The sequence below is a fragment of the Gracilinanus agilis genome, chromosome 1 (assembly GCF_016433145.1).
Source record: "Gracilinanus agilis isolate LMUSP501 chromosome 1, AgileGrace, whole genome shotgun sequence".
In the NCBI taxonomy this organism is placed as follows: domain Eukaryota; kingdom Metazoa; phylum Chordata; class Mammalia; order Didelphimorphia; family Didelphidae; genus Gracilinanus; species Gracilinanus agilis.
The window spans coordinates 483,302,907-483,315,921 of NC_058130.1; the positions used below are offsets into that span (position 1 = coordinate 483,302,907).

Here is a 13,015-nt window from a genome sequence, read left to right on the forward strand (position 1 = left end):
CTCCTCTATGACTGGAATAGAGAAAATACCATTGTAGAAACCTGTAACCAACTTGGACAAACCCTTTTCAGTGGCAAAACACTGAGTCCTTATGAATGCTGGGTTTGTCACTAGATTCATCAAGGTCATGTTATTAAGGAGAAAAATTATAGTTGGACTAAATATTAAAAGTTTTGGTCCCGGGGCAGCTGGGTAGCTCAGTGGATTGAGAGCCAGGCCTAGAGACAGGAGGTCCTAGGTTCAAATCCGGCCTCAGACACTTCCCAGCTGTGTGACCCTGGGCAAGTCACTTGACCCCCATTGCCTACCCTTATCAATCTTCCACCTAGAAGTCAATACACAGAAGTTAAGGGTTTAAAATTAAAAAAAAAAAAGTTTTGGTCCCCAGGAATTGATTACTCAATTCCAAAATAAAAAAAAAACAAAACAAAAAACAACTCAAGTCAGAATGACTTTTATGGTAGTTTATTTACAATTAGGAAGAGAGAGTGAAAATAAGAAAATCAGAGAGGATAGGGTAAGATATCTAACCTAACACACTAAGTAACTTGCTCCTGCCCTTGGCTCAACCCAGGCAGGGCTAATTAGTCCTCAGTCAGAGAAGCCTCAGCCTTGAGCTGAGGGTCAAGGGCTGAGGACCTAGGGATGAATAAAGCAAAGGTTTCAGTCATGAAGCCTCTCTCAAGAGGAGAGTCCCTTCAGGAAAAATCCAGAGTTGATCCTTTTCACTCACCATGTGGTAGTTCAAAAGGAGAGATTTAAGAATAATCTCAACAAGTCCGAGGTATCAAGTCCAGTAAGTAGAGTGTCCAACTAGAACTCCAATACCAAAGAACAAAGAAGAACTATCCCACAGGAAGTTGTAACTCCCTTTTAAAAGCACTTCTTTTGCATCACTTCCTATGTATTCCTTCTATTTTACATGTACCAAGGACAACAAAGGCTTTGCATAGGACTGCCCAGGAGGCAGTCAATCAATTCTGATTTGTCACCCACTCTTGCACACATGGGTCACAGACCTCACCCATTTGAAGATTAAGTGATGCTGTTTACACTTTTGGTGATTAAATCTAGAAATGGGCAGGGTAGGATTAATCCCATCTTCACAATGTTTCCTATATGTCCCTTTGTTCCTTTTTGCCTTTGTTAATTGTCACTTAGATGATAATAGATGGACTCCATCAAACTGGTTACAAACTATATACAACCTTTGGAGAATTTAATGAGTTAAATATCTCAATTGATTTAAGGAGTCTTCAGAAGTGATTGTCAGATATCTAGTAGCATCCCTACCTCTGACTGATCATTTGCCTGCCTCTGAGTTGTTTGTAACAAAAGGTAAGGGTCCATTTAGTAGTTGAAGTGAAGTGCAATAGCACTGTTATATTTCCCCATCTCCACATTTATAAAAAATGTAATGAATGAGACATCTGAAGTGATTTTCACTATTTAATCCTTGGTTCCACATTGAAATGGATGGGACATATTGTAGACAAATCTTTTACACTGTTACAGTCTCATACCAGAAGGAAGGAGATTCCCCAGAAAGGAGTTTGGTTACTCTGTGATGGGTTATAGACTCATCTGGGAGGTAAGAAGGATTTTCCTGGGAAGCCTAGTAACTTCTGAATGGATTTTTAAAAAAATATTTATAACTCTTCAGCTTACTCTACCCTTCCACCAGAATGATCTAAATTCTTGGTGACATTTTTAAACCCAAAAGGTTTTCATCAGCAGTACAGAGGTTTGTGTTTTTCTGGGCTCCTATGCCAAATTTGGGAATTATGGTAATAATAATCTTTGTTAAAAATCTCTCAGCCACGTTTGAAATAATGGCTAGATCTGTAGAATTTGTGATAAGTGTCTATGAGGTTCAAAGGTTTTTTAAATGTCACATAGCAAGTGGATATATATATATATATATATATATATATATATATATATGTAAATCCTATATGAGAGTGGGTTTGTTTGCTATTGTCATTTGATGTACTTTTTGTGAATTTTGGTACTTCTTGAATGTGTATTACCTGTTATACTACAGTTTTATAAATCTGTTACTTCGTAAAAATATTTTGCACTCATGCTGTGGATCATGGCCAATTTAAAAAGGAAATGGATCTCATTTTTGGATAAGAAACCTTTGTATTCTACCTCTCCTTGGCTGACACAGTGTGTCACTGATTGCAAGCTATATATTTTTTATTTTTAAAACATTTATTATTATTATTGTTTTCCTTTATATGTGCAATACAATATTTGAGTTTTCTTTTTTTCTCTCATTTTTTTGTACTTGAAGCACATGTTACCAGTATTAAATTTTTTTTTGATTTTGCACTAAGATAAGTTTAAGGCTTGAGGTTTGAGGTTGTGGCTGTTTGACATACATCAGGCACAGGTCTTCCCCATGCCACATTCTACCAAGTACCAAAGTTTGGCTACCATCCTGGCTCCCCTATCCCTGAGAGAAAAGGTAAAATCAGACCAGGGAATACTATTTCCCATTTGCTGCTAAAATCTAGTCCCGGTTTTCATTGTTTCTTTCATAGTGTGGTAATTTTCTATCATCCTGGCTGTTGATTGGGTAAGTGCATAATTGCTACTACAGGCTGGTGGGACATAATTCATTTTAATCGGGCCCTGATTAAAGGACCTATTATAGAATTATTTTTCCTTACTTAGAATTTTTATACATAAGACTCTGATATTCTATATTTTATCCAGAAGTTATTTTTCTCTTTTATTTTGATTTTTTGATGTTTTTGAATTTTCTTTTACAAATTAATTCATATACCTCATAACTCAGCCATGTATCCCTGGATGATCCATGTGTTTGTCACCTCCTCAGGGGGAATTGTATTATTATCCTATAATGCAAAGTTTACATTCTTTTGAGAGTAATTTTAGGATAAAAAAACTTGCTACCTCCCCGAATCCAAAAAGTGAACTGTTTGGAGAAGGTGCCATGAAGATGCCTATAGAAACCTCACACTACATCAAAGGATACAGAATGAATTTTGGGATATAGTGAAATTGAACTGTTGAGGGTTGAACACATTTATTTTGAATGTAAACTCTTATGCCAAAGGGGACTGCCCCCTAATTGACTTTTTGTCAATGTGCCTAGAAATCATTAGTTTTGTTTTCCTTCCCTTTTATTTCCCCCTTATCCCCAAATTATTGTAATTTCCCCTTAGAAAGTACAATATTGTATGTACCTCTAGTTGAAACTTTTTAGAGATTTAGGTAGATTATGTGTACTGATTCCATGAGGAAACTAGGCATGTAAATCTGGGAGATTTCTACATGCTTGTTTTCCATTGGAATCACAGTGGGGATTGTGTAATCAGAATCTGCTTCCCAGAGCTTCAATCTCTAGCATCCTACTTTCTTTCTCTTGTTACATGCTGACATAGGGAGGATATAAATTTTGTATAGCCCCACCTCTCTCTATTTCTCTCTCTCTCTCTCTCTCTCTCTCTCTCTCTCTCTCTCTCTCTCTCTTTTTTTTTTTTCTCTCTCTCTCTTCTCCTTGATGGCAGTGGTGGAAGAGGGCAGGAGAAGTTACTTATGTGGGTTTAATTTTTGTTAGATAATTAGGTTTGAACTTCTATTTCTTTTAGTTTATTTTCTTTCTACTTCAAGTGATTATTAATAAACTTTATAAAATATAATATTTGGAGTTACTGTATACTAATTTAAATTGTATGGGAGTAAGCTTTTGATCTCACTCTGATCTTGTCAGGTCAAGGGCTGATCAAATTCTAGCCTGAGGCTTAGGCTCAAGTTTTTGGTCTCACTGTGTACTTGATCCAATCAGGCACACCCTTGATTGTCCTGTCTTGGAGCTCCGCCCTCAGCTTTAGGCAAAAAGATCAGTTCTTAGTACTTATTACCATCAGTCACCCCAAACTATATATTATGTTCTTATTCCAAGCCCAGATTGGAAATCCTGGCTTCTCTCTGAGCCCACATGGATCAGCCCCCTTCAACCCAGACTGCCTTGGGCTCAGACTCCAGACTTCTCCATAGATTTGAGATTTCAAGGGGTGTGGGTTGGGTTGCCCAGGCAGGATCTCAGAATCTGAATGTTATCTTGAGCTTAGGTTTGAAACCTGGGGCAGCAGATGTGAGGGGTGTGTGTGTGTGTGTGTGTGTGTGCGCGCGTGTGTGTGTGTGTGTGTGTGTGTGTGTGTGTGTGTGTGTGCATACATGGCTTGCTCTATCCTCCTTGCTATAGCCTCTTGCTGGTCCTGCTCTCCTCTCACCCCAGTTTCCCAGATGGTCTCTGCCTACCTTTTGGGTTTTTCTTTTCTTGAAAGTTGTTTCATTCTGTCTTCTTTGTTGGTTCTTTCACTCCTGTATTAATTTTGTGGCAATATTTTAATCTTGGTCAGAGAGGATTCACATGGTGACATGGAGCTGCTGTAGTTTACTCTTCCATATCACCCCAAAAGACTTTTCAAAACAATCAGAATTATTTTAGTTCCAACCTTAAACATTTTTAAGAAGTGAAAACAATTCCAAGTACAGGACTTCAATGAAAAGGTTGATTTTTATGACTAAAATTCTTAATATAAAATTCAGTTAGTGTTCTCCATCTCAGAGAAATGCATTGCTTTCTGGGACAAATGTGATTTCTAAGTTTTCAGCCTACACTGGCTGATCCTTTATGGCCCAGCCATTGCAACCTTTGAGGAAGCCTTGACTGAGAGTCAGCAACTTTTCTTTGATTTACTATAAAGGATTAGCTGTTTATTTCAATCTTTGTCTTATTGTTTCATTCATTAACAATTATGTAATTGACTGCCTACTGCCATGTTTGCAAGGCACGATGAGGTGGTACAAAGAAGTATTCATAGAACCTTAGAGTTGGAAGAGGCCTTTGAGGTCTTCTAATCCCATCTGTACCCTAATCATGAATCCTGCCTACCACATACCTGGCAAGTAGTGAAATGAGTTGTTGGATGAGATGTCTCTGTTTGGATCTAAATCCTATTGTATTAGTTATCTTCTACCTGGGGACCTCCAGAAATAAGTAACACTTTCTCTCCTACTCCCCTCCCTCTACACAAGAAGCTCTTTAGGAGATAAAGTTTATTACTTAAGAGCAGTGGTTCCCAAACTTTTTTGGCCTACCTCCCCCTTTCCAGAAAAAATATTACTTAGTGCCCCCTGTCGCATACTATCACCACCCCTTTACAGCTATTCACCACCCCCAAATGCACCTTTGGCCATCAACGCCTCCCTAGATCGCTGCAGCACCCACCAGGGGGCAGTGGCGCCCATTTTGGGAATCACTGCTTAAGAGCTTTATCATATAGTAGTAGAGATGGTCTGTTACAAAAACCATAAACTAGATAATAGATGGGTATCTATTGATAGCATCTATGGTTAGAGTGCTGGACTTGGAGTTGAGAAGACCTAAGTTCAAATCTGGCCTCAGACACCAGCTATATGCCCCATGACAAGTCATTTAACCCTGTTGGCCTCCGTTTCCTCATCTGTAAAATGACCTGGAGAAAGAAATGGCAATCCACTCCAGTATCTTTGCCAAGGAAACCCAAAATAGGGTCACAGAGTCAGATATAACTTATATGACTGAACAACAAACAACAACAGATACCAGACCATTGTTAACTTATATAGCTTAACTGCTATGTAGGAGGACACTTTTGTTGAGATTATGAATTGAAATGGGAGAACTGTAAAAAAATTCCTTTTATGGGTTGGGCTTTTTTTTAAGTGTCCCACTATAATTACCTCACTTTCTCTCTGAGAAGGCACTGCCATTTGACCCATTTGGTGCCAGTTAACCCAGGTGATAGTGTGGATACTTCCCAGCCCCTTCTTTCCTCTGCATGCAATAGCTAGGTGACCATGGGCAAGCCTCTGAGCTTCAGTTTTCTCATCTGTAAATGGTCTTGGAAGTGCTTTTCCAGTCCTGGGATATTGTGATTCTAACGCCAAGGCTAAGTACAAGATGATATTAGTGTTTGTTGTTGTTCAGTTATTTTTCAGTTATGTCCAACTTTCCATGACCCCTTTGGTGTTTCCTTGGCAAAGATCCTGGAGTGGTTTACCATTTCCTTCTCCAGTTCATTTTACAGATAAAGAAATGGAGGCAAACAGGGTTAAGTGACTTGTCCAGGGTCACATAGCTAGTAACTGTGTAAGGCAGGATTTGAACTTAGGTCTTCCTGATTATAGGCCTACAGTTCTATCTATTCCTCCACCTACTTGCCTCTCTTATTTTAGTACAGGAGTGCCAAAGACTGTTAAAGAAATTAATCATTGAATGGTCAGGGAAGTGCTCATGAGTGAATTAGAATTCATGGAGAATCTGATCATTTTACCAATGAGGAAACTAAAGTCAAGAAAGTTTAACTGACTGCCAAGACTTGTACTCAGGCCCCTTGACTTCCAATTTCACTGCTTTTCCCATATACAGCATATTGTTTCTGAGCTTTGAACTTCACTTTTGTGCCAGATAAATGAATGAGCAGTGCTATGAAGTGGAGGTTCTTTCATTGCCTTGCCCTGACACTGCCTTTCCCCATTGGATGTTGGTGATAGTCACATGTCCAGAGCATCTTTGAAAAGATGCCATTGAAACTGCTGTAATTCAAGTCATCCTGCCTTCCATTGAGAGCTGGGACTGACTTTCTTTTCCAGGGTCACCATTTAGTGCCCAGTAGATCCAGCACCATGTGTAACCGATTTGTGGGAACCTGGAAGTTGGTCTCCAGTGAAAACTTTGAGGATTACATGAAAGCTCTGGGTGAGGAACAATGTTTTTTAAATTTTTGTTTCAGGAGAACCTTCATGAGAAAGCAGTCATTCATTCCCTCATTCTCTGGGAGAAGTTATATATATATATATATATATGTATATATATATATATATATATATATATCTGTGTGTAAGGGGGTTACTGTAGTGGGATGCATGGTGTCTTGCCTTGGTTCTCTGCTCTTTCTTTTATTTCAAAATTCTTAAAATGAAGGGGAGACTTTTAGAGACTTTGTCAATCAATTCATCTATTCTCATTTGCTACTTGGATTTCTAGGGACCATCATACTCCAGAAAAAAATGGAATGGAAACTATTAAATGGCCCCAAATTGAAGAGTTTGATATTTGCCTAGGGATAGCATGTTCACTATCTGAGTTAGATTGATTTTCCTTGTCATTTCCCTCTTATTCAGCAATGAAATTGTTTGTATAGGAGAATTTTTTCTAGATAACTACCAATTCCTAGGGGAAACTACTTTTCTTTGTCCCTACCNCTTTCTTTCTTTCTTTCTTTCTTTCTTTCTTTCTTTCTCCCTTCCTCCCTCCTTCCATCTCTTTCTTTCTTTCTTTCTTTCTTTCTTTCTTTCTTTCTTTCTTTCTTTCATCTTTTCTTCCTTCCCTCCCTCCTTTCTTCCCTCCTCCCTCTTTCCCTACTTCCCTCTTTTCTTTCTTACTTACTTCCTTCTTTCCTTCCTGCAAAAGGATATTTGAAGAGATATAAGAAATAATGAGAAAAAAGGTTCTAACTCTTTCTCCTGCCTTCTCTGATTCTTATTTCTCCTCTTATTCTTTAACTGTATGATTTCCCCCATGTTCAGATTATCATATTCTCTCTTCTGAAAAACTCATCAATTTTCATAACTCTACAATTAGTTGAGTGATCTAGTCTGGCTAATGAGTGGCTAAGTCCCAGTTTCCTCATTTATGAAATGAGAGGGTTTGAAAAGATGTCTTTAATCCCTTCGAGCTCTAACATCCTGAGTTCTTAACCTATATTAGGTTATTTTCACTTTTTTTTCACCAGCTAATTAATTTTTCCACTGCCCCGTTTGAACTTCCTTCTGGTTATTTCCACCTTTTTTAATTTTTTATTTATTAGTTTATTAAGGTTATTTTTAATCTTATATTTTTATACTAAAGTAAAGAGGCATAAGTTGTTGTAGTGTTCCAATTGTGTTACTATAAGTCTATACCAGGTGTGCTGTATAGGTGAGAATTTTTTAGTGTAGTTTCTTGATTGTCCTTTTATATAGTCCTAGATATCATGAGAAATACTAATATTTATCAGTAATAATATTAGATAGATAATATTTGTATAGATCTCTAAGATTTGCAAGCACTTCATATTGTGTTATCTTATTTGATCTTACTAATAGTTACAAGAGGTAGGTGATATATATTTTTATTGAAAAATGTATATTTTAAAATAATTTTAAATACAAAAGAACTGAGGGTCAGGAAGCCTCATGCTCACAAAGCAATTAATTTTTGGAGGCTGCATTTGAACTCTCATTTGCCTGATTTAAAATTGAGCCCTCTATCCATTTCTCTTCCTTCTCAAGACATTCCTTTGAATTTGGTTAACTTTATCCATCTCCATGTGCCTCATTGCTTCTAATTCCTCTATTCTTTATTGGAGACAGTGCTTTGTACACAGTAAATACCTACTACATGGTTGTTGAATCAATGTAATGATTAATACTTTAATCCACACAATAAGGTTTAGTTTTTCTTTATTTGGATTTATTTATCACTCTCATTTTTTTCTCTTTGGGCATTTGTAATTCCCACAGAGAGGATAAAGCTGTCTTAGGGCAGTGAAGAAAAGTAATTAATATGAACATAAGCAAGAATTTTTTAAAACTTAGAAGGCTTATTCTACTGAAATGTATTTATTTTTGTCTGTAAGGGTTTTGAAACCAAGAGATCTTCCCTTCATATGCTAGGCTTCTGGAAGCTCAGTTCATTACTGAAAATTGGATTTTACTGAAGGTTTGAGAAAAAGAAATCTACAGAGATGATTTCTTTTTAAGAGATGAAACACTGACAGGAAGAATTCTTCTTTGGTAAGGTTATGGTTCATGTCCAACCTACACCTGTGTCTCCATGGAAACATTCACAAAAGAAAAGGAGAGCCTGGTTAACAGCCTTCTCTTTGGAAAAAGCAAGTATTCTTCTGATAGTCATTATAATTCTAATCTTGTCTGATTTTCAGGGGTGGGTTTAGCCACCAGAAAATTGGGAAATTTGGCCAAACCCAGTGTGATCATCAGGATGAAGGGTGATATTATCACCATCCGAACTGAGAGTACTTTTAAAAACACAGAAATTTCCTTTAAACTGGGTCACGAATTTGAAGAAACCACAGCAGATAACAGGAAAACAAAGGTGAGAGGCTGACTTTTTTTCTACTATGTCCCTTATCAACCAAGGGAGAGGTAGCAAGATCCTGTCTCCTTCCCATTGTCCATACTATCTATTTAAAAATTCATCCAAAGGGAAGTCTTTATTTATATTCAAAACTGCTAAGCCTTAAGTGACTTACTCATGGCAATGCTTCAATATGAGATAAATTAACTATTTAAAAAAAAAGCAAACCCTTTCCTTTCATCTTAGAATCAATTCTATGTATTAGTTCTAAGAGTGCTAAGTTCTAGACAATGGGTGGTAAGTGATTTTCCCAGGATTACACAGCTGAAAAATGTCTGAAGTCAGATTTGAATCCAGAGTCCTGGCTTTCTATCCTCTGAGCCACCTAGCTGCCCCACTAAATTTTTAAATTTAGCTCAATTCCAAAGAAGCCAATTGTGTGACTTTGTCTTTGCAGACGATCATAACCTTAGACAGAGGAGCACTGAATCAGGTTCAGAAATGGGATGGCAAAGAGACTACAATAAAGAGAAAGTTGGTGGATGGAAAAATGGTGGTGGTAAGAGTCTTTTCTTATTCCTAAATACTGAAAACATAGAATTGAAAATGATGGATTTTGGTGATATGACATCAAAGATCTTTTGTTGGGGTGGAATTTCCTTCCACTCTATCAAATCATTGCTCCACTAAACTTTCAAATCTTAGAGAATTTCCTGATGCTTGAAGAGGTCAGGTGATTTGCACACTGTGTCAGAGGGCACAATTTGAACTCTTATTTCCTGACTGCAAAATAAGGATAAAATAAAATCTTTTCTTTAGTAATTTATTTGTCAAAATACACTTTTTCTTAGAAATATAAAAGGGAAAGATCTAACACAAATGGGTGAGTACTAAGTTAAATATTAAGGCATAGTTGTTTGACAAAATTATAATTGACTTAGTCAGGGATACAACTAAAATATTTAAGCCATTAAGACCATCCTCCTGGAGGACTGTCCTAATAAATTCTAATAAAAAATAAAATAAAATAAAAATAAGAAACAGAGGAATCTCAATAAAGAAACAGAGGACTAGATAGCTTCAGTTTTCCTTCCAAATTTAAAGTTCTCTGATTCTTCTTCTTCAGCTGCTTTCAGTCATGTCCAATTCTCTGTGGCCCCATTTGTGGTTTTCTTGGCAAAGAATGGTTTGCCATTTACCTCTCCAGCTCATTTTACAGATGAGGAAACTGAGGCCAACAAAATTAAGTGACTTGCCCAGGATCACACAGCTAAGACATATCTAAGGCCAGATTTAAACTCAAGAGGCTAAAGAGGATGAATCTTCCTGACTCCAGACCCAGTATTCTCTCCCCTGTGCCACCTAACTGCCCCTCTCTTATTCTTTAGTCCTATTACAAAGTAGTGTGAGCACAGATAAGCCTCACTAGTCTGGGCTCATTGAGGGGAAGGTGAGGCTGAATTAATAAAGCATTTGAATTGTAGACAATTTGAAAAGAAACAGCTTCTTTCACTTTCAAGGGCACCCAATATTTTACTTTAGAGGCTAATAAAGTGCTGACCAGCTGAGGTCAGTGGAGATCTTTTTTTAATTACTAGGTAAGAATAAAGAAATAGGCCAGACTAGATGATTCGTTAAGTCTCATGGAAGTGTAAAATTCTATGGTTTTATTATTTGAGATTATCTTAGATAATAGATGTTAATGTGTTGTTTGTTCCTTTAATCACATTAGATATGGGGAAACTTGTTTATCTTATACATTTAATTAGAATTCCTTTTCAACAGTTTTCTCCTCCCCTTACCCAAGGCCTGTTTGCAGTCCTTCTTGACCATTCTATAGCATTTGACAAGGTGGGACCACCCTTTCCTCTGAGATATTCTCTTCTCCCTTGACTTCCATGGCTCTGACTTATCTGATTTCTGCTTCTCTAACCACTCCTTTTATATCTCCCTTTTGATTTTGCTTCTGTTTCCCACCTTGTAAATATAGACATTCCCTATATTTTATGGTCTCTTCCATCTTCCCTTTTTGCTGTTTCTGTCTTTGCCTTTCTGTCTCTCTCTCCCCTCTGACCAACTCCTCTACTACCCTGGTTTTAAAAGAATGCCAATATGGATTCCATTAAATTGTTAGATGAATGCATGACCTTGGGCAGGTCAGATTCTTTCTGGGTCTCCTTGCTGACACACTAATCTTCCCATGCCATATCTTTGATCAAGCATTCAATGGCTTCCAACTGCCTACCAAACCAACTTCACATTCCTTTTTTAGCTTATCATTTAAGACCTTTCATAATCTAGCCTCAGTCCTTCTTTACTCCTCTCTCCAATGCTCTTTTCATTATATGAATCTATTGAAACTCCAACTGTCTTTCAGGGCACAGCTCAGTTGCCACCTGCTTGATGAAACTTTTTGCTAGTGCCCTTTCTTTACCAAATATGACAGTCTTCATAGGATAATAAAGGTCAACTCACCCAGATTTCTCTCTTTTGTTTTTAAACAAGTGAGGGAAATGAGGTCTAGAGAGCTTTAGAGACCTGTCCAAGGCCACATAATTAGTAAGTAAAGGAGCTCAGATTTGAATCCAGATGCATTGATTTTAAATCCAGAGTTTTCCTACTTTGCCATGATGCTTGCGAACTTCTACAGCATTTTTGGTACCTCTTTTATGACCATTACCACATCATACTCTCTGTTGTTGATACTTTTGTTGTCTTATGTTTCCCACTAGACTTTAAGCTCCCTGTAGGGAACCGTTTTCATATTTGTATGCCCCAGAGCGTCTACCAGAGTACTTTGCAAAAAGGAGGAACTCAAGAAATATTTGTTGGCTGACTGAATGAATCAAAAGTAAATTGCAACTCAGTCCAAATATTATATAATTTTAAATGACTGATTTCAGAAATAATAACTATTAAAAAAAAAAAAAACCCTTACCTTCTGTCTTAGAATTAATGCTATTTATTGGTCCCAAGGCAAAAGAGTGGTTAAGGCTTGGCAATGGGGGGGTTAAGTGACTTACCGAACCCAGGACCTCCCCTCTCTATGCCTGATTGTCATTCCTCTGAGCTACCCAGATACCCCTAAACATAATGACTCTTTACTACCCTTTAAATTTTAACATAGGGAATTGCCTATGTTTTACTACCAACAGTCTATGATTTAGTCTGGCTTTTGAAGACTCAGGTGATCTTTTTTCTTTCTAGGAATGCAGGATGAAAGGAGTTGTTTGCACTAGAATCTATGAGAAAGCATGAGGACATTCCATATCCTCTCAGATGGAAGTCAACATGGAAAATCAGGCTGGATCAATACGCCAAGTCTGATGCTGCTGCTTTTTTGCTCTTCTCATTCACATCTATCAGGAAAAAGACAAAACTATGGAAATATAGTTAAAAGCTGGATTGTAACTAATTTAAACTTCCATGGTCACCAAGATCAAAGCAAAGCATTATATCTATCTCTTCACTGCATTTAATCAGGCTCAAAGAATTCAGTATATCACTTAATATGCTTGGAAAGTCTTACTCTTATCTGTGATCTCTGTGATAGATTGAAAATGATGCCAATAATCAAGTTGCAAATTAAATTATAGCTGTTAAGATCACGCAGTTGGTTGAAGACTAGGTACCATTATAGATTCAAGTTCCTCTCATGTAGCTTCAAAGAGCTATCTTAGTTTCCAGATCTCCAAAAAAAAAAAAAAAAAAGCAGTTGAAAAAACAATTTAGATAGCATATAAATGTGGGAATTAAAAATATGCAATTTGTCTCTTTGGCTACAGAGGTTGTAAGTCTTTGTCACCTAAACAAATGAAGTTTATTGCCATAAATAGTTCTCCAGTACAGTGA

The 13,015-nt window shown here is 37.2% G+C and overlaps 1 protein-coding gene across 1 annotated transcript; it reads left to right on the forward strand.

The window, feature by feature from the left end:
• Positions 1-6,603: 6,603 nt before the first annotated feature.
• LOC123231651 (myelin P2 protein-like) lies at positions 6,604-12,421 on the forward strand. Its single transcript, XM_044657935.1, is given in 4 exon segments — positions 6,604-6,781; positions 9,009-9,181; positions 9,621-9,722; positions 12,371-12,421. Coding segments are annotated over 4 exon segments (504 nt in total).
• Positions 12,422-13,015: the final 594 nt, after the last annotated feature.